Below are 19,610 nucleotides of genomic sequence, written 5' to 3' on the forward strand. Positions count from 1 at the left end.
TTTATTGAGGAGATGGTATTTCATATGCAGTTAATGCGACAGAAAGAAATTAAGATCTTTGAACAGTCTTGAAATTATGACATAGAAGTGTTCAAAAGAAAATGTACAATATGTTGGTCACAATTTGTATGTCACTCTGTAACCTAGCACGATCACAATTATCTTTCATTTTCTAGCTACGCTTTAGAAACATGTATGACACAGTAACATCAGTATAAATCGTTATGAACTAAAATCTTTCATGTGTACTTGTATTGTTGCATATAAATAAACATACATTTTTAACAGGATACAAAATTGTTGTTAAAAAGCAATGCAGACTAGCAAAGCAAACAATGGGAACAGAGTCCACTTAAATACTCTCTAGTGGCGCTAACATAGCACAGACACTACTAATGATTGTAGTCAGTCAATTAGACTGACCTAGTGCTGTCATTAGCCTTTGACATTCTCTGACACTAATGATAAATTACCATTTCAACTGATGGCAAAGCATCTTTAAACATAAAACATCTTTTTTTCAAATATCAAGATTTTGATCTGTGCCCTCATAGTGGAACTCTGACTTCCCTATATATTTGCGTATTTGAACAGCATATTTAAATGTATTGTGTACAATACATCACTTATAGATTTGGAGGCAAAAGTAATTTACCATGTCTTACAAAATTTCATTCAAAACATAGATGGCATCTATAGCATTGTATAACATTAAGCAGTAATATAAACTATAGGTAAGAGAGGATCCATTCTTTTCAGTTGAAATTATGCAGGTAGAACAGATCATTAACTCAGAAATTAGAGTTAAGTGACTTGTTTCAATTAGAGTATGAATTCACGATACAAAATACACATCTCAGTTCGAACAGCTCTTGGGTGAACACGTTCAGACTGAATCTAGAATAGTAAAGTGGGAGTTGATGATACGGTAATAAAACCCGATGCTTTAAGAGGTTTCCTTAAGTTTTATATGCATGATAACAATAATGTGAATTTTATGCCTTTCACATACTCTAACTGGCCTAGCTAAGTTATATAGGTTCAACCATTGTAGACGGTGAGCAACAATACATAACCTGCTGCCTGCCGCCAGGATTCTACTTGTGAGTCAAGGAGAACAGTTTCATCAAGCTGCAAATTTGAGTGAAGTGAACATAATTCATGAAAGGCATTCACCTGCGTAAAAACAATTAAGCAAGTAATCAGACAGATAAAGATGCAGTCTCCCCAGCAAAAGGGGATCAGGCTAGCATGTCCCCTTGCAAACCCACCTACACTGTTCCAGGAGAATGTGATATTCTATACATTTTTGTTTCAATGGCTTGTTACCCATCCTTTTTCACAAGTAGTTGACTGATTACCCTAGAAGCAGAGTATGGTCTGAATTTGAACATGATGGGTAGAGGAAGTGAGTCAACAGAATAGTGGAGTATGAAGAAAAAACACAAACAAAAACTGAATCCATGACAAACACTCTCAAAGCAAACTATCCTTTCCAGGTAATCAGGTTGGTCCTTTGCTGTGTGCAGAGAAAGAAGATTTGAGAGAGAGATATCTGAGATTTTTCAATGGCAAGTTTGAAGAAAGTTAACAATTTTTTTTGAAGATGCTGTGATGGATCAGGCTCCCTGGTGTCTCAATGGGAGTCTTAACAATTGCCTTTCCCCTCTATCTGCTCCAGCGCGGTATTGCCTTGGTAATGCAATATCCTGCAGGTCAAAGTAAAGAGGAAGAGAAGCTCTGCAGAAAGCAACAGGCAAAGGTCAACCTGCTTAACACCGGACCAATCAGAGAGTGCTATCTATCTCATTGTGCAAAGTGTTCTTCTTCAGCTAAATGCTTTTCATCCATAGTGCTCAAGTTTATTCACCTGGGGAGCAGGGAGAGCAGTGGGATTACGTCATTGTTACTATGTTCTAATAATCGAGTATTCAGGCCATGTTCTGGTGGCTCATGACAAATGGTGAAATTGGAATTCAATAAAAGTCTAGTTTAAAAACCCATCTGGTTCATTAATGCTTTGTAGGGAAGAAAATCTTTCACCCTTACCTGGTCTCACCTAAGTGTTACTTCAGACCAACTGCAATATATTGACTCTTTGTGGTCCTCTGGGAAATTAAGGATGGGCAATGAATGCCAACAGTATCCTCACCCTATCAATGAATAAAAATGTATCTGTGGTTCCTTGCTGGAAACAAGAAGGAAAGATCCTGAGAAGCAACTTACTTTGAAAAACAACCTTGAAAAAGGCTCACATAAAACCATTAAATTTGCAATGTGAGCCATTTAGCCCACTCAATCTATACTGCTAATAAGCTTCACTTGAGCCTCTACCCATCTTTCAGAAGTTAAACAGACCATTGCAGCTCTCCATTCCCTTCTTCCTCGTGAACTTATCTAATTTCCTCTTCAATCTCTCCCAATCTATTTGCTTGTTCACTCATTCAGCAACTTTCTTCAGCAGAATCAATAAGTCCATCCAATCTCTAAGACAATCAGCAAAGCACAGCAGATATTTAACATCCTTTAACATCAAACCGAAGTAATAGCCCTTAATTTGCATGCCTAAATTTTGATGCACTACCTTTAACTCATTGAGTTCCATGTTGCTGCTTCTTCCTGCCCACTGCTGTAGAGAAAATAATGAGAAACAGATAAAAAGAAAGATTAAGATAGTTAAATAAAGAGGAGAGGAAAGACATAAAATAAAAAAGGTAAGAGAGAGAAATGGCAGACAGTCAGAAAAGATTAATTTAACTCCTAGGGAAACAGCCAATAATCTCATGTCAGAGTTAAATATGCTTAAACTTTCTTAATTCAGCTATTTTATTGCTAAAGGTTATTAGATAGAATTCTGGTACTTCCATTCTGAGAGGGATTTAAAATGAGAAAAGCAACGTTGCTAGCCTTCTTATTCACTTTATAGAAGGTCAGAATGGCCAGTACTAAGGACTTTAAAGTACATATCCTAAATTGATACAGTGGAGATAAAGAAAAATGAGACAGGTGCATTACAACAGAATTTTAAAAAAAATTCTGGAGCCACTCAACCAGACCCAGAACCTAAGAAGCTTGCAAATGCCAAGAGGATTAATTTGAGATATCACAATTACACCCATTACCAATGGATGATGGTAGATTGCAGGAGTTAGTAAATATAGTTTGAATGAAAGGACAGTATAAATTTTCTTAAAGATTCTCCATTCCTATCACTAAAAACATTTAAACGTGATTTTTTTTTCCCTCTGCACTTCAGGCGCTTCTTTTACTATGACTCTTGGCCCAATGTGCTGAAAACAAAAATCAGATGAATTAGACAGTTAATGTGATGAAGCTAAACCCCTTTCCTGAAGTTCCCTTTCCTTTTTGTTTGAGCACTGAATTTATCATTACTCAGCAAGTATTAATTTGCTGGGTTCTGAATGCTGTGTTTTTAAAAAAAGCTAATACACTAAAAATAATATAATCACAAGTATCCATAGTATAATAAATTTTCAGTTTATGTATTTAGGTTTTTTTAAAAAAAATAATTTCAATGTTAAGCATTGCCTTACACTTCAGTGCTGCAAAAATTTGTAAACCCTGAATGATGGCAATTCTACAGAGAAGTAAGTTGTAGGTGTCTTTCCATAAGTAAACTGGCAGATTCTTTTTTCTAGCAAATCACTTTTCAGAATCTGCTGATTTTTCCTTGTGATGAAGATAATCCTCGGCGTTTCAACTTCCTCTAACAAGGAAAGATCTGAATTTCGCTCAATCCGATTGCATTGTTAGGTTTAGGAATTCAACGTGTGAAAATTCACAGGAGCAATTCCAGTTTCAATCTTTGGAGACTAGTGCATTGCACTAGTTTCTCACCTTATTTCAATCTTATTTTCAAATCAAACATGTTTAATACTTTAATTCATAGAAAGTGCATTAATTGAAACTTGCAGGTGAGATTTCAATTTAATTTTACACTGAAGCCTCTCAGGCCACAATTACGCAGGATAATATCTTTAGCAAACAGACGTTTTTATGTAAATTCTTGGCAAATTACTTAGAATGTTAGTAAGTGTACAGTAGATACAGGTGGAAACGTATTGATTTGGCAGCAGTATGCATTTTTATCATCAATAAATCTAATCAGGAAAATGTAGTTTAAAGTGCATATGCTATGTACCCATTTTGGACTGGGATGTTTATGACCCATACCTAATATATACATTCATAATCCAGCTTTACACCATATATAAAACCACATTTATCATTCTAAATTGACACTTTCACTGATTAGTTCCAATCACTGACCAGTTCTCATTACAACATTGTTACGAATGTAAGGTTGTACTTGAAGGTGCTGCTGTTTGTAATTTCAATTGTAAAATAGCTTTTTTTTCTGAAATGCTTAATCAATCACATAATAGTACAAACAATTCAAGTAATGAATCAACAAGTTATGAGGAGCTCAAAACATGAAGATGTCCAAAGAATTACCACCTAACACAAGTCAAGATGTTGCGTGGTTCAGAAATTTTGTTCTAATGAAGCAGCAAGTGAATTGGAAAGCCAAATGTTTTCTCATGCTGCTAAACTACATTAAGTATATTTTCTCAAAACAGTGACAATATTGTGTAATTTCTTTAGTTATGATCTTGAAATTTCTTTATTCTTTTCAAACAGTAATTTAGTTTTACATATGCACTGAGAGCATGCATTATTCCTATTTTCAGTGCGTGTAGAAGTTCCAACTCAACATGAGTCTTCCCCAGCTGTTTTCAACACTAAAATGACCAATATAGTAAATTGGGGTGTCCAATCATTTAGTCTTTACAAGCAGCTTAGACTAGTAGCATGGAAAATTGGGGGTCACATATAGGCCTAGAGTTTCCTTCTTGGGCACACACAGCAAGTTGCAACCAAAAACAATGCCTGAAGTTACATCTATTTTGCTGATGTCAAGTTAGAAATCTTCCCAATTTCATAACAGTACACTGAAACTTAAAATTGGTGTAAATGAATATAAATCAGCATTAACATAAAGGTCTCACGGAAAAAAACACAGACCCATACCAGCATATGTCTTTTATGCATCTTAAAATTTAACATTCAACTTATTAAACATGATTTATGCACAGCGGGCACATGTGCCCGCAATGGGAAGATTTACATTTTTTAATGTGGCCTATGCCATGAAAAATGCATTGGAAAAAACAGAAATAACAAATTTGATCTTGTAATTAAAAAAATTGGAAGATTGGCTTTTTTTGTTTCACTCTGGCCACAATGTAGATAGATGCACATTAACCCTTGTGTCCATTACTCCCGCCCAATTGCAACTACACAGATTTTAGAAGTTTGATGGATGACTTGAGAAACAGGTATTCATAAACAAATTGTAGTTTTGAGGGGAAATCAATCAGGCACAAAATTCTACAATACTTTAAGTCCCATAATTTCGTTGTGCTCAAATCACAGGACAAATGCAAAGAAAGCCCCAGGTCATAAAATTATCATCTATGCTCCCTTATTTTGCGTGTATCTTAAATTGCTTTATGATTTAGAATTAAATCAACAAGGAAACAACAGCATCAGCATATGTTTTTGCAAATTTCTTTGCCAACAAAATTCAAATAAAGAAAACCAATAAAGATGAAATGTAATAAAAATAGGACAGTGTTGCCTGGCCTATAAAGGGCCAATTTACCTGGTGCTCCAAGTGGCCTACTAACTCTGGCAATAATTTTGCATTTGTCTTCGCCAAGGCTTTCCATTCCAATTCATGAGATAAACGTATGATTTCACTGTAGTATTGTGGCAAATGGAGTAATCCAGTCATACAGAGGAAATTTACAATGATAGCAGTCAACAAGATTACACACAAGAAACATAATACTTATTTCTCATATCTAATTTTTGCTTCAAGTAGACCTAAATCAAGCAGTACTAATAAAAGCAAAGTACTGCAGATCCTGGAGATCTGAGTTCCAAAGAACAGTCGTATTGAACTTGAAATGGTAACTCTGTTGTACTTTCCACAGATGTTGTCAAGCATGTTGAATTTCATCAGTATTTTCTGTTTTTATTTCAGTAAAAATAGTTCAAAGCCAATTCAGAGTTTAGACCATAGACTAGATATTCTGCTCTGCAGCCAATGCAGGTATCCAAATTCCTGTGCTTTGACCCTGGTGGATCTGCCAGATTCAGATCCATTGACATGTTTGTGGTGGTCTTCTAACAATGTGTCGATTGCACTTTTGAGGATGAATACAGGAGAAGAAACAATGCAAGCAATTTAGCCAGTGGTGAGTGGCTGAAATAAACTTTTCCTCCCTACTTATTTTTAAATTTCGCGCATTGCATTGTTAACTTCACTGTTCCGCAATGCATTGACCTAATGAGCAAAAATGTCAGAACGTGTGTTTCGATCATTAACTTTTATATGTTTATATTTGTCCGTATTTTGAGGCGAGTCAACTTTTGTGTCTCAGACTGGCTCCCTTCCACATTTCCCCATTCCCACCTGCCCAAGGTTCCCAAAAATGGGCAGCAAATTATTGGAAAAATTTACATTTTTGAGTTGAAACGTTCAGTAAATGTTACAATGCACTGAAGAAAGGAATATGGAGAAACTTACATTAGTCACATACAAAGGGTCATATCACAAGTCCACATTGCCATCAAGAAAAGTTGGATGTGTGCTACCCACAATTATTGGTAGAAACATCATGTATCGGCAGTGCAGACCTATAAAATTACCCCTGCAGTCTAAAGCACCAAATCATTTTATATATTTATATATATATATATTTATATAGTATGGATTGAAATAGTTATTTTGGAAATATATACATAGCCTAGACTCTATATATAAACATTAGTTTATATTGATAAATAATTATAAATATAAACTAACAGATATGGATTGCAATTTTGTTTATTAGATTTGTCTATTAAATAACAAAGGAATTTGAACATTATAAATAAATAACCAATTTGATTAATCAATGTGCAATCCAATACTACAAACTTACTACCAATAATTTTTTATTCTGGTTAAAAAGCGTAGCAATTGTTTTTGACACCTCATACCCATAATCATCCACTTTATAAAAAACATAAACAATAAAGTTGATAGAGCAGTATATAGTAACAAAGCAGTATTAAATAGCCTTATAATCCTTTGTGCTAAATGATTGTGTCTAGCATGTCTTCAGTTTCAACTCAGTTACAAGGATTGGCTTTTATCTACCACATAAACAGCTATTTTCTTGGGTCTGTTTTGGACCCATAACATTAGGCAATATAACAAACTTTAGAGCCAGTGTTAGGTAGTATATCTTAGCTTAACCCATCATTTTCCACTTATGATGCCTAAAGGCTGATGCAACACTCCTCCAGATATAGCTGCTTTGCCTTTATATTGGCTTACATTTCGCAGCTTGAAGCATCTAGACTGAACCTCCTTTTTTGCTGCTTGGTAATATCTTTCTCTTTTTCATTTTGCTATTGTTCTTTAAAGTTGCAGGACATTGTGACGTTATTTGATCAGCAGTCTTTGCTCCCACCATTTCATTGTCTTTTATAGAAAGCTCTGAAGTTCTTTCTTTGGGTTTTCTTCCTCTCTTCTTCCCGGTTGTGCTTTTCTTCCTCTCTGATTTTGTAACCTTCAGCTCCCTTTTGTTTCTTGCAGGTATTTCTGCAGAGGCCCTAAACCAGTTCTGTTAAAGGACATTTTAATCTTTAAGAGCTGATTGAGTTTAGTAGTTTGAGAAAACTGCACAGCATAATTTTATCATTATTTTTAGGATAAAACATGAAATATCCGCGTAGAATGTGCACTTCTATTGCATATTTTTGTTTTATATAATGTAAACTTGTGAAAATCCAAATTCCTGCACTTTCTTCCCAACATCCCTCATCTTCCTGCAACTTAGTCTAATTACAAGTAGGAGCAGGAAGGAAAACAGTCCCTTCACAAACATTCACTAATACTCCTTTGATCTTGAAAAAGGAAACATAAAAGGAAACAACAAAAGAAGGAATAATTGTTACATCAATAATGAAAGTAACAATTCTTTTCAATGATTTACTTGTTTTAAGACTTTTTGTGAAATAATGTTAACTTACCTCAGAGTGAGAGTTGTTGATGTGGTACTTAACTCCACTTTCCGAGCTAAATTCCTTCTGACAAATCAAGCACCTGTATTTCCCAACTAGATGCTCACCCTGTCATAAAAGATTACGTCATTAAATCTCAAAGGATGAATTTTTAAAAGAAAACTACAAGGCATTCATATGTCACGAGTGGCTGCATTTATGAGGCAATTTCCTAACTGTGCATTGTTAACAAGCAATGTGTAAATTTCGAATCTATTCTCTCTGTTGGCAAGGTTTATTACTAGCAACATGAATTTAGAAAATTAACTCTTTGTGTAATTTACGTACAAAACAGTACTGTCATATGTTGTGCTTCTTTGAGCAGTCCAACACAAATATATTTATATGGTCTATTTACACAGGAAATATCCCAATGTGATTCAGACGTGAAAACGGACCCCATAGCAAGTGGGAGCAGACAGTTCAGCATTACAATGGCATAAAGGATACAGAATTCAGCTCCCAAGCCAACAAGTTTTGTTTTCAGTGGTACCCTACAAAAAGCACAGTTCCAGTATGCATGCCTTGAACATTGTCACATTAATATGGAATTACCTAATGTAGAATATGGAACTAGCTGTGCATTCTTTGAAAAGCAAAGTATATAATTGCTTGAAAAAGAGTAATATTAAGAAATGTGGACATGAATAGACCAGTAAAGTTAGATGAGGTGTGAATCATGCACGGAAAATTACTAGTATAGATTTCTTAAGATAAATGGTCTGTTTCTATATGATGATATATGGCACAATTTTACGGGTGGCCTGAGACTTCAGGGTCACCAGCTGATCTTAAAACTAAATGGTTAACAAGCTGTCTGAACGCTGCCTGTGTGTTTGTCCACTTTCTGCACACACTATGTCTATGCCTATTTATAAATGTTAGGAGGGTATTTGGGAACTAGAGTCAAAAACTACAGTGGTTTGCTTCTAAGGGGTCCAATCAAATGATATGCAAAATTGGGAATTTCCTTAGGATGTTTCTTGATGACCAACTGTAACTTTGGCAGAAATTCAATATACCCCAGTTACAAACTGAAGTTAAAGCAGAAGAATTCCACTGAAACCCTGCCAGCAGAAGTGTAAAAACACCAATTGAGGCAACAGTTGGAGACTTTGACCTGAAGCAAAAAAAATGAGTTAATTTATACTGTCTATCCCCAACTGAATTCTCCCATCACACAGTAAGTTCTGCATAAACATCCTCACAGACATCTGAGATCTACTCCAACAAGGTTATAAATCACACTAAAATTTCAACATAAACATATCATGAGGTACTTACATTACAGCAGAGCTCAAACCTCAATGTTAAATGGGGATTGCAAAGTCCCCAAGTTGAAATACATGCACCTAAACCGTACTGCCATGGTGTTTCTTAATGATGTGTTAGTTAATTCAAATTTTAATAAAAACAGCAAATTCAGGTAGATATGACATGAAAGGAACAAAATGCTCAAATTATTCATAAGATTCTGCTCAGGTTGCACATCATTGCCATCTAATGGTTGTCTGGAAAGTGACATGTGAAAGTTAACTGGTAAATAAAAACCGAAAGAACTGCGGATGCTGTAAATCTGAAACAAAAACAGAAATTGCTGGAAAAGCTCAGCAGGTCAGGCAGCATCTGTGGACAGAACAGTTCTGAGGAAGGGTCACTGGACATGAAACATTAACTCCAGCAATTTCTGTTTTTGATATAGTCAACTGGTATCCAGCATGTGAAGTGAGGAAGAGAATGATAGAGAGAAATAGGGAAAATAATACGTGAATATTTATGTCCTTAATAATTGTTCATTTGTTTTCAATCCAATTAGATTCAGGATCAGCTATTGAGTTCATAAAATACTCCCATCAGAGAGCACAATCCTGTCGGAAACATTTGCTTTTGGTTAAACCAAGACTGCATATTTCTTCCTACGAACAGGGTCACAGTACCGTTGTATTATTCTGAAGAAGTGCTGGGCAGTTATCAAGATATCCTAGTCAATATTTATTCCTCAATCATTTGTCTTAAAACGTATTATTCGATCATTTACTCATTGTCATCGGAGTGGTAGATTGCGGTATGCACACTGGCTGCCACATATCCTACATTATAAGAGTGACTATATTTCAAGGAGTGCTGCAGTAGCTATAAAGCACTTTGAGATGTCTGTAGTCATGAAAAGACCTGTATAAACAGAAATCTTACATTTTTTAATCACAAAACTACAGCCAAGAATTTGAAGCTTTGTAAAGGTCACATTATGCTGGGAGGTGAAGACCCAGTGGTATTATAACTAGACTATTAATCCAAAATCTCAGCATATTGTGCGGACCCGGGTTCAAATTCCACCGTTGCAGATGGTGGATATTCAATAAAACAGAAAAAAAAGGTCTTGAATTAAGTGTCTAGTAATGACCATGAATCCACTGCCGTTTGGAAAAACCCCTTTGGTTCAAACTGATGCCCTTTAGGGAAGCAAATCTGCCATCCTCACCTGCTCTGGCCTACACGTGACTCCAGACCCACAGCAAGGTGAGTGACGCTTAATTGCCTTTTGGGCAATTAGGGATGGGCAATAAGTACTGGCCCATCCTTTGAATGATTTTTTTAAAAAAATCAAGAAAGCAGGCTTCAGTTAGGTTGCATAAGGACATAGTTGATGCCATTGTTGGAATATTACCAATGTTCATCTGAATAGAGTACCAGTGGTCAACATTAAGTCACAGTGTCTAAATTCAGAAAAGAAATACTTCATATATGATTTTTGTTTGATTTATTAGAAGAAATTTGATAATGGTGTTTGTAGAAGCGAGAATTAATGGAAAATTTTATGAGCTGGATTGAAAACGTGCTGGGAACATCGGGTAAATGGCAGAGAGATTTCAGTACATAATTCCTCATAACTCATTGATAAGGTAATAGTAAATGTAGTTTCAGACAATCTAGCCAAACACTGAATAGATTTTTATTTCTGCTCCTTTCCGATTTGAACTATGGATATTGACAGAGTGGTTCACTGATCATATATCAAGAAGGCAAGATATAATTAACAAGCTTTAAGTAAATCAGATTTTTTACGCAGTTGTAGTGGGTGTAGAATGGGCTGAATTTAATCTTGTGTTAATTGATTTAAAGTTCCTAATTAGGAATGAAATAATTTAAAAGATATCTATATACTTAGTATGGAAGAAAAATTTACATTTACATGACGCCCTTCAAATTGCTTCTTAAGAAGACCAATTGGATACAAACCAGCATGAGGAAAAGTTTGGGCAGGTGAAGCTAAGTTTTAAGAGATAGATTTCTGAGGAGGCATTTGAAAGTGGAACATAAGGTAAACACTGCTGTAAGGAATTAAAAGATATAAGAGCTGTGACACTTGAAAGTTTTGTCACCAATGGGAGAGGAGACCCTAAAGAGCAGAGTGTGCTTGCCAGGGCACTATGGCTGGAGCCAGGACTCAAGATAAAATCAAGTTTATCTAAGGTGGAACTCAGAACATTGCCTAGGAAGATGTGACACAAGATGAACCGAAAGCTTTCACAGCATTGGAGGTGAGGGAAAGAGAAAGGAGAATTTTAGAATTGTAAGTATTCTATCTTAATAATGTATTAGGACAATGTGATTGGTATGTTGTTACAAATCATCATCAGCGGAAAGCAATTGGAGACCGTTAAGTACTTTGCTTCTGAGATTAGATCAATAGCCTGTAGCGGTGTTGATAAGGAGGTGTGGTTATGCAGATTGACATAAGAATTTCCTTCACAAGAGCAAACAAGTTACATGATTCCATGTTACTGCATACGGTGCCCAGGTCTGTAAGGAGGCATGGATTGACTGCAATTTGAAAATATCCCATGATGTTATTTTAAGTTCTAATTGGAATTTTCCAATTACTCCAATTTTGTTTAAAAACTCAAATGTGAAAAATTTTAAAAACCAAAATGTGGCAGCAGCAGACAAGAGTCAATGTTTCTCACTGACTCCTTGACCGAACTGGACAGATCCAACCCAAGGCATCCAGTTTGCGCACAACTGCCAAGTATTTTCAACATTTTTCTCTGTTAGTTACAGGTTTACAGCATTGTCAGCACTTTGCTCTTTTGAGAGTCAGGGTGCTCCCTCACTCACAGCCACTTGAACACACTATACCACAAACTGCCTCTGGAGATTGTCAAAAGTCCCTGAAGTTCAGTGAGTGTGAGGGAGACTTGTCAAAATTAACCAGATTGTGTATTTTTATTCTGAAAGTTCAAAATTTCATACTGAAATGGGAAAACAAGTACTTCCCTGGGGTTGACTTGTGTGGGGGTGCAGAAGTGGGTGGTTCTGCAATTTTGTGCTGTGGGATTGTCAGCATGTTTCCCCTGTTTTTATTTGGAGGAGGTTGGATGGGCCAGTTAAATGGCCCTCTGAAAGCATGCTGTGACACTGTTTAAAAGTTTCTGCTGAGGCCAGAGCTGGGTGGATAAGTGGAGGCAGCTTCACAGCAGCAGTGCAGGGACCCAGAGATTTCTCATTTAATTTTCACATTCTTGTTACCACAATTGCCACAGTGTCTTAGTGGTTCAATTCTGCATACTGACCTAGCAACTGTGGCTACACCTTATTTTTAAATGTTGAAATATTCAAAGGGTGTCTCTATGTTGTGGTGCCCTCCTGGTTACCCATATACTACAGGAATGCCCAACTCTGAAGGTGAGGTTGCAAATATTCCAGTGCTGGTCAACATTCCTATTGATTCATTGCTCTTAAAGAGGCTGAGCTACTTAATTGGCTGCCTCCTTGACAGCCGCCTGCTTTATTCTGTCACTGATATTTGTGGTTTCCAAAACACATTTCATCCTGACAAAGGATCAGATGTGGGGACAAATGAGTATTGAATTGTCAGTCTTTGGGGACGATTTGATAATTTTTGCCACCATTAGTTGGTTTTTGTTCTTTGGGCTGGAAAGTATACAAGTGTGTGTGAATACTCCTAAACAACTTGGTTACACATTAGCCATTGGGGTATTTTTGAGGGGGGTTGGTTGGCTCAGTTGATTGCCTGACTGGTTTGCAATGCAATTTAATACCAACAGCACAGGTTCAATTCCTATGCTATCAGAGGTTACCATGAAGGACTCAACCTCTCCCCTTACCTGAGACATCGTGACCCTCAGGTTAAACCGTCATCAGTTGTCTGTGTATGGTCTGGTAGGACTATGATGACTTTATTTGAACTTTCCAGCTTACCTTAGTACATGTTGCTAGATGTGCTTTCAATCCAGAAAAACTTGAATAGATTGCTTCACAACGCTGTAAGATAGAATGTACAAGACATTTCTTGAAAACAACCGCTTCAAGTAGAAGCAAAACACAAGATAGCTGAGTGAGGCAGTAAGTAGGTGAGGCAGTAAACATTTTCTTCTTTCTGACTGTAAAGTCATTTCTAATACTGTAGGGGAAAATGCTTCTTCCTATCTGCCAGTACAATGCCCCTCATATTTTTTGTACGCCTCAATGAAGCCCTCCGTTGGCCTTCTCTGCTCTAAGAGAGAAAAACTCCACTCTATCCAGTCTCTCTTCATAGCTAAATCAATCTAGCTCAGCCATCATCCTGGTGAATCTCCTCTGCACCATCTCTAGTACAATTACGTCCTTTGGCAATTAGAACTGCACACAGTATTCCAGCTGTGGTCAAAGTAATGTTTGTACAGCTCTATCATAACCTTTATACTCTTGTATTCAATGCCTTGACTAATAAAGACAAATATTGTAAATTCCTTTTTAACCACCTTATCCATCCGGTCCTATACCTACATGGATCTGTGGACTTGCAAACCAATGTCTCTCTGATCCTTCATATTTCTAAGGTCCTCCTTTTATCACGAACTCACTCATCTTGTTGGTCCCTCAGAATGCATCACCTCACAATTTCCAGGATTCAGTTTGATTAAATTCCTCACTCCTGCCCACAACTATACCTACCCTGGGTGCCTGGTGGCCAGATGTTTGACCTGCCCTGATTTATGCTGCCTGTTATCCACTCAACCGGACTCTGCCAGAAATAATCCCCCCTAACAACGTAAGCTGCCATCCTGACCCCTCCCAAGCAAAACACCCCACTGAAGCCAGCCTGATGAGTATGTGGCGAGGTGCGGGTGTGGTGGGGGGGATGATGCTGTTGGTTAAGGAAAGCAGGATGATCACTGTCAGTGGCGTTGGAATGAGTAATGGGTCTTGGGGACATGGGGATGTGTGAGGGGTGATGACTTTTATGTGGTGATGAGGTGGCTGTTCACATTAAACAAAAAAAATGCCAACAATGAGATAATGAATAATCATAGAATATTGTACAAGAGGGTGGTTTGATTTCCCTAATTTTCCTGTACCATGACGGAACTGATGGATTTCAGGTAGGCTCTGTATTTGGGAATGAGTTGGGATTGAACCTGTGGATGAGATGTACGGAGTTCAGTTCTCACATTAAAACCAGAGAACAGCTAAGAGTCTGTCTGACAGTGATTGCCACTCCTCAGAATAACATTTTCATAAATACGAAATATTTTTGGAGGCTAAGGTAGTGAAAGATTGTTTATATTGTTTAGCAAAACAATAAGAATATAAGTTCAAGATCATTAAGAGAAAAATTACAGTTGTAGAATCTTTTTCACAAAGGAGTTGTGAGAAAGTGAAATGATTTAATGTGATACGATGGCATGCAGCTTTAAGTGAGCACATCTTAAACTGCTGTCAAACATTACAACTACTAATGCAGGCTTTGGTATGTTTGTGTCATGACTTGCTGTCACTCTTGAGCAGCAGGGCTTGGAGTAAGACATGCATGTAGTAATCTCCTGGTGGATAATGTCTTTATTTTCTACACTTGATACATTGCTTCACTAATCCGTGTGTATCACTGGCATGTTTATGTTGAATGAAGAAGAATGCAGGACATGTGACAAGTAGGGCAAAAGCTATTGGAGAATTTCAATCTTCTTAGTAATGGAAATGGTACAAGCATGGAGTTCAAATTTCATTTGAGGAGTCTGCACAACATTGTCTAAGTATTCAAATGCACAGCCATTTTAACTAGCTTGAAATTAGGCAGGGCAAGGGCACATCACCAAGAGAAGCAGGAGTTTAATTTAAACGGCAAAGTCTTCTCCCAGTTCTGTAATCAAGTCAAACCTGCCATTTTAACTTCTGGCTAACTAAGAGTTGTACAGCTCCATACCTATAAAAGAGAGGGTGCTGAATCATACAAGAAATCGACCAAGTATAATTTTTGGTAAGCTTCATGGAGGCTTTCTTCCTGTAGCTCCTAATGGATTTTCTCATGCTACCTTTACAAACTTGGCTCATTAGCTATGCTCACAATCCTGTGGTGCCCTGCTTGTCATAATCTCCTACTCACTGTAGACAAAAAAGAACAGATATTGTTGGGATCTCTGCAGGGTCCAGTCTTTAAAGCTCAGTCATGCACCTGGTCAAACACTGGCGGTCCACTGTTCAACTTATGTGTCCAAAAATGAAGTGCAGAAAGCAATTGGCACTTGCTTTACTAATGGAGACCTGTATGTCTTATTGGGCAGATTTGTCTGCGGTCACTGCTCACAGAGTGTATGCTGCTGGGGTGTTGGTGACTGACAGAGATTCGGTGGGGCAAGCAGCAAGCTGGAGTTGCCAGGTTACCATTATGACTTCCATGTGGGGAATGTCACTTTCAAGGTTCTATCCAATGGGTGGAACAGGGGAAAACTGCACATCAATGAGGTGATATGATGTCATCATGAGGATGTTAATACATGCTAGTACATCCAAATAGACTCATCACCACTCACTAGTGAGAATCTCATCTTCCAGTTCAACACTTGATTGTAAAATGGGGCTTTCATTCCTCGACAATGGGAAGATCCTCAATGTTGATCTCATGTAATCTTCCCAACTTTTTTCACCAATACGCACATTATTGAGTGCCAGGAAAATTGAGTGCCTGGAGTCAGTAGCTTAGCTCAGGTTTAAATATAATGTTGATGCTCACAAGGTTTGTTAAAGCCTCAGAAAGTGTCCATGGAAGAAGCTGGAGATTGTGATAAGGACACAAAGTTTCTAGCAATGGCCAAAGAAAATAACTTCAACTTTCCTACTGTTAAGCTGTAGGAAACTGATGATTATCCAAAACTGAATATCACAGAAGCTGTCTAACAGGACAAATCATTGGAGAAGCCAAGAGAGGTCATGGAGAGATATAGATGATATCACTGGTATTCATGATGTGATTTGAACTACTTGTTCACAGAGAGAGTAAATGTGACATGGATAATGTGGGCAAATATTCCATGCTATAACTTCAACATTTTTCAATGTATCGTTGGGGGACACTGAACCCAATGCTCACTAATGATTCAAACAAGTGCCAACATGTTTATGAGGCAGAGCCATGTAAGACTACTGAGGTCATTATCGTGGAGTGATGCTCTGATTAATGAGCAAATAAGATTGTAACAAAATGAAGGCAATTTCAGCAAGAAAATAATATAGTTGTGTGTTGCTTGATTGAGGCTGATGAGGCAGGATAATGCACCACTGTAGTAGATAAAGTAATTTGTGATTTTGGTTGGGATTATTTTACATTTTCAGTACATGTAGAAAATCAAAGGAAGATTCATACTGGTAGTTTCAAGAGAACTGGACAAGGATCTGGGAAGTGACAGTGCATTCAAGTATTTAGGACAGGACAGGGACATTTTGTAGTTTCTTTACAAGTGTGGAGTGGATCAGGGTGTGTATTTTCAGCAGTAGGTTCACGTGAACAGTTATTGAAAGGGAGGAGGTGAGTGCCTGGGAAAAGGAAACTATTCACATTGTCAACCAGCATGCAAGTTAGGGTTTGGTGGTGAGTTATAGAACATAGAACATAGAACATTACAGCACATTACAGGTCCTTCGGCCCTCGATGTTGTGCCGACCTGTCATACCGATCTGAAGCCCATCTAACCTACACTGTTCCATGTATGTCCATATGCTTATCCAATGACGACTTAAATGTACCTAAAGTTGGCGAATCTACTACCGTTGCAGGCAAAGCGTTCCATTCCCTTACTATTCTCTGAGTAAAGAGTTGTTTAACTAAAAGGGGTCAAAGAAGCAGGATGTGGACCCTAATTATAAAACAAGCTGGAAATAGCATGAGTTTGGAGAAAAAAATAATCTTTCGCAATACCACACAAAACAAATGCTTTGGTGAAAGATCTAAAACAAAATTCATGGTTGTGTTGACTTACATTGTTAGGACAGCAAATCTGACCATTTTCTTTGACTTCATTTTTCCAGCTTTCAAGCTGTTTGGGGTTGAATGATGGTAGCCCTGGACGAGTGTATTTAAGCTACATCAAGAAAGAAAGATGTGGTAAGAGTAACCTTCAGAATTGGGTTCTGAAACAAACAATGTCTTGCTAATTTATTGTAAAGTAGATTGTGATACTGTAATTAAGACTGCACTAATTCTTAGCTATCACTTTCTTGTAAAGCTTGCCAATGATTCTTTTTATTCAGTCTTCTTGTGTTATGTTTATTTGACATGGAGAAATCAAAACTGCCCAAAGCAGATCTCTGACTGCATGAAAACATTAATGTGAACATTAAGGACTGTTTAAATTGAGTACAATTGAGTAAGAAGGGCTATTTTTCAAAAATATTTTCATTGAATGATCACTTTCATACAGGATGAAAGATTTCTGCAGGAATTAGCACGTAATTACTGAGAGACCCTGCAACCCCCCCCCCACCCCCCGATCGCATAATAAAATTACAAAAATAAATGTCAACACAATTTTTCAGCAAAATTTCATCAATTTTTTCAAGTTACTTACATTGAAATAAATATTCCCTCACCCTCTTAATATCGGGGACTAAGTCATCTTTATTCCTTCTTTTGGTCCAAAGTTTTGAAAGCTCATCCTCTGCAATTTCCTGGAGATGGAAAACAGCTACTTGTGCAGATCTTCGACGGATGCGGCCACTCGGAGTTTTCTCAAACAAATTCTCAAAGTCTTCTTCAGCTGATTTCTGATCAGAATCTTCAGTTGCCTAAACAATATTTTGTTGGAATTGTTATTATCTAAATGATGGTTAAAAAAGTGAACTTGCCCTTTTCTCCTTTCTGACATCGCATGAATGGATACATTACAACAGCTGTTAATGCTTTCAATGCTACAGCTAGAAACATCATCATTCTTTAAATCAGGCAGTTGAGAATAAAGAAAAATTATGAGAATAATATCTTCAGAAAACATTCTGCTCTTTACAACATGTACTTACATGTGTCATCAGGGATTAAGATGAGAAGTAATTTATAAATGAAAGAAGTGGAGGTAAAACTGTGAAATCATGTAAATAGTACTTTTTCAACTAATTTTTGTTAATTTTATTAATCTGCATATGTAAATTGTTATAACTTAAAGGGCTCCAATTTTTTCTTGCTTAGATATTGGAAAAGAGGCATAATTGATAGAACTGTTTGTAGATACACAAGTTATGAAAAAAAATTCACACAGTTCAATCATAAATTATTCTAAAGTTAAATGTTCAAATTCACTATTGTAGCCAAAGCTAGAATGTTAACATAAATGATATGATCATGTCCTGAGGTAGGGTTTCAGCCAATGTACCCCGATTCAAAAACAAATGTACTATTAATTAAGATGAAATTAGCGTGTATTGATGATTCTAACATAAGAATAAGGCTTTAACAATGTAAATTCAATACTGCCAACTTGATTGAGTTTTTTGAATAAGTGATGAAGAAGATTGATGAAGGCAGAGCAGTGAACGTTGTCTATATGGTCTTCAGAAAGGCGTTTAACAAGGTTTTGCATGGTAGTCTGATTAGATCACATGGAATACAGGGAGAGTTAGCCATTTGGATACAGAATTGGCACAAAGGTAGGAGACAGAGGTGGGTGACAGACAGTTGTTTATCAGACTGGAGGCCTAGGACCAGCAGTGTGCGCCTAGGATCAGTGCTGGGTCCACTGCTTTTTGTCTTTCATGTAAGTGATTTGTATGTGAATATAGGAGATATAGTTAGTAAGTTTGTAGATGACACCAAAATTGGTGGTGCAGTGGACAGCAAAGAAGGTTACCTCAGAGTATAATGGTACTTCGATCAGATGGGCAAATGAGCCGAAGAGCGGCAAATGGAATTTAATTTAGATAAATTTGAGGTGCTACATATTGGTAGGACAAACCAGGGTAGCACTTATACATTTAAGGGTAAGGTCCTGGGGAGTGTTGCCGAACAAAGAAACTTAGGGGTGTAGGTTGATAGTTCTTTGAAAGTGGAGTTTCAGGTAGACAAGGTGGTGATGAAGGTGTTTTGTGAGCTTAGCTTTATTAATCATTGCACTGAATGTAGGAGTTGGGAAGTCATGTTACGCTTGGAGAGGACATTAGTTAGGTCACTTTTGGAATACTGTGTTCAATTCTGGTCTACCTGT

The 19,610-nt window shown here is 37.1% G+C and overlaps 1 protein-coding gene across 6 annotated transcripts in view; it reads right to left on the reverse strand.

The window, feature by feature from the left end:
- Positions 1–2,512: 2,512 nt before the first annotated feature.
- LOC125461181 (zinc finger protein 512B) overlaps positions 2,513–19,610 on the reverse strand; it is a 100,567-nt gene continuing 83,469 nt past the window's right edge. For all 6 annotated transcript variants that reach the window (XM_048549659.2, XM_048549663.2, XM_048549658.2 and 3 more), the window contains 5 exons: positions 18,007–18,201; positions 17,397–17,498; positions 13,363–13,425; positions 8,110–8,208; positions 2,513–7,700 (listed from right to left, as the gene is read on the reverse strand). In XM_048549659.2, the coding sequence (XP_048405616.1) occupies positions 7,431–7,700; positions 8,110–8,208; positions 13,363–13,425; positions 17,397–17,498; positions 18,007–18,201 (729 nt within the window). In that variant the 3' untranslated portion in view covers positions 2,513–7,430. The remainder of the gene's footprint in view (positions 7,701–8,109; positions 8,209–13,362; positions 13,426–17,396; positions 17,499–18,006; positions 18,202–19,610) is intronic.

This window comes from Stegostoma tigrinum, chromosome 19 (genome assembly GCF_030684315.1).
Source record: "Stegostoma tigrinum isolate sSteTig4 chromosome 19, sSteTig4.hap1, whole genome shotgun sequence".
Lineage (NCBI taxonomy): Eukaryota > Metazoa > Chordata > Chondrichthyes > Orectolobiformes > Stegostomatidae > Stegostoma > Stegostoma tigrinum.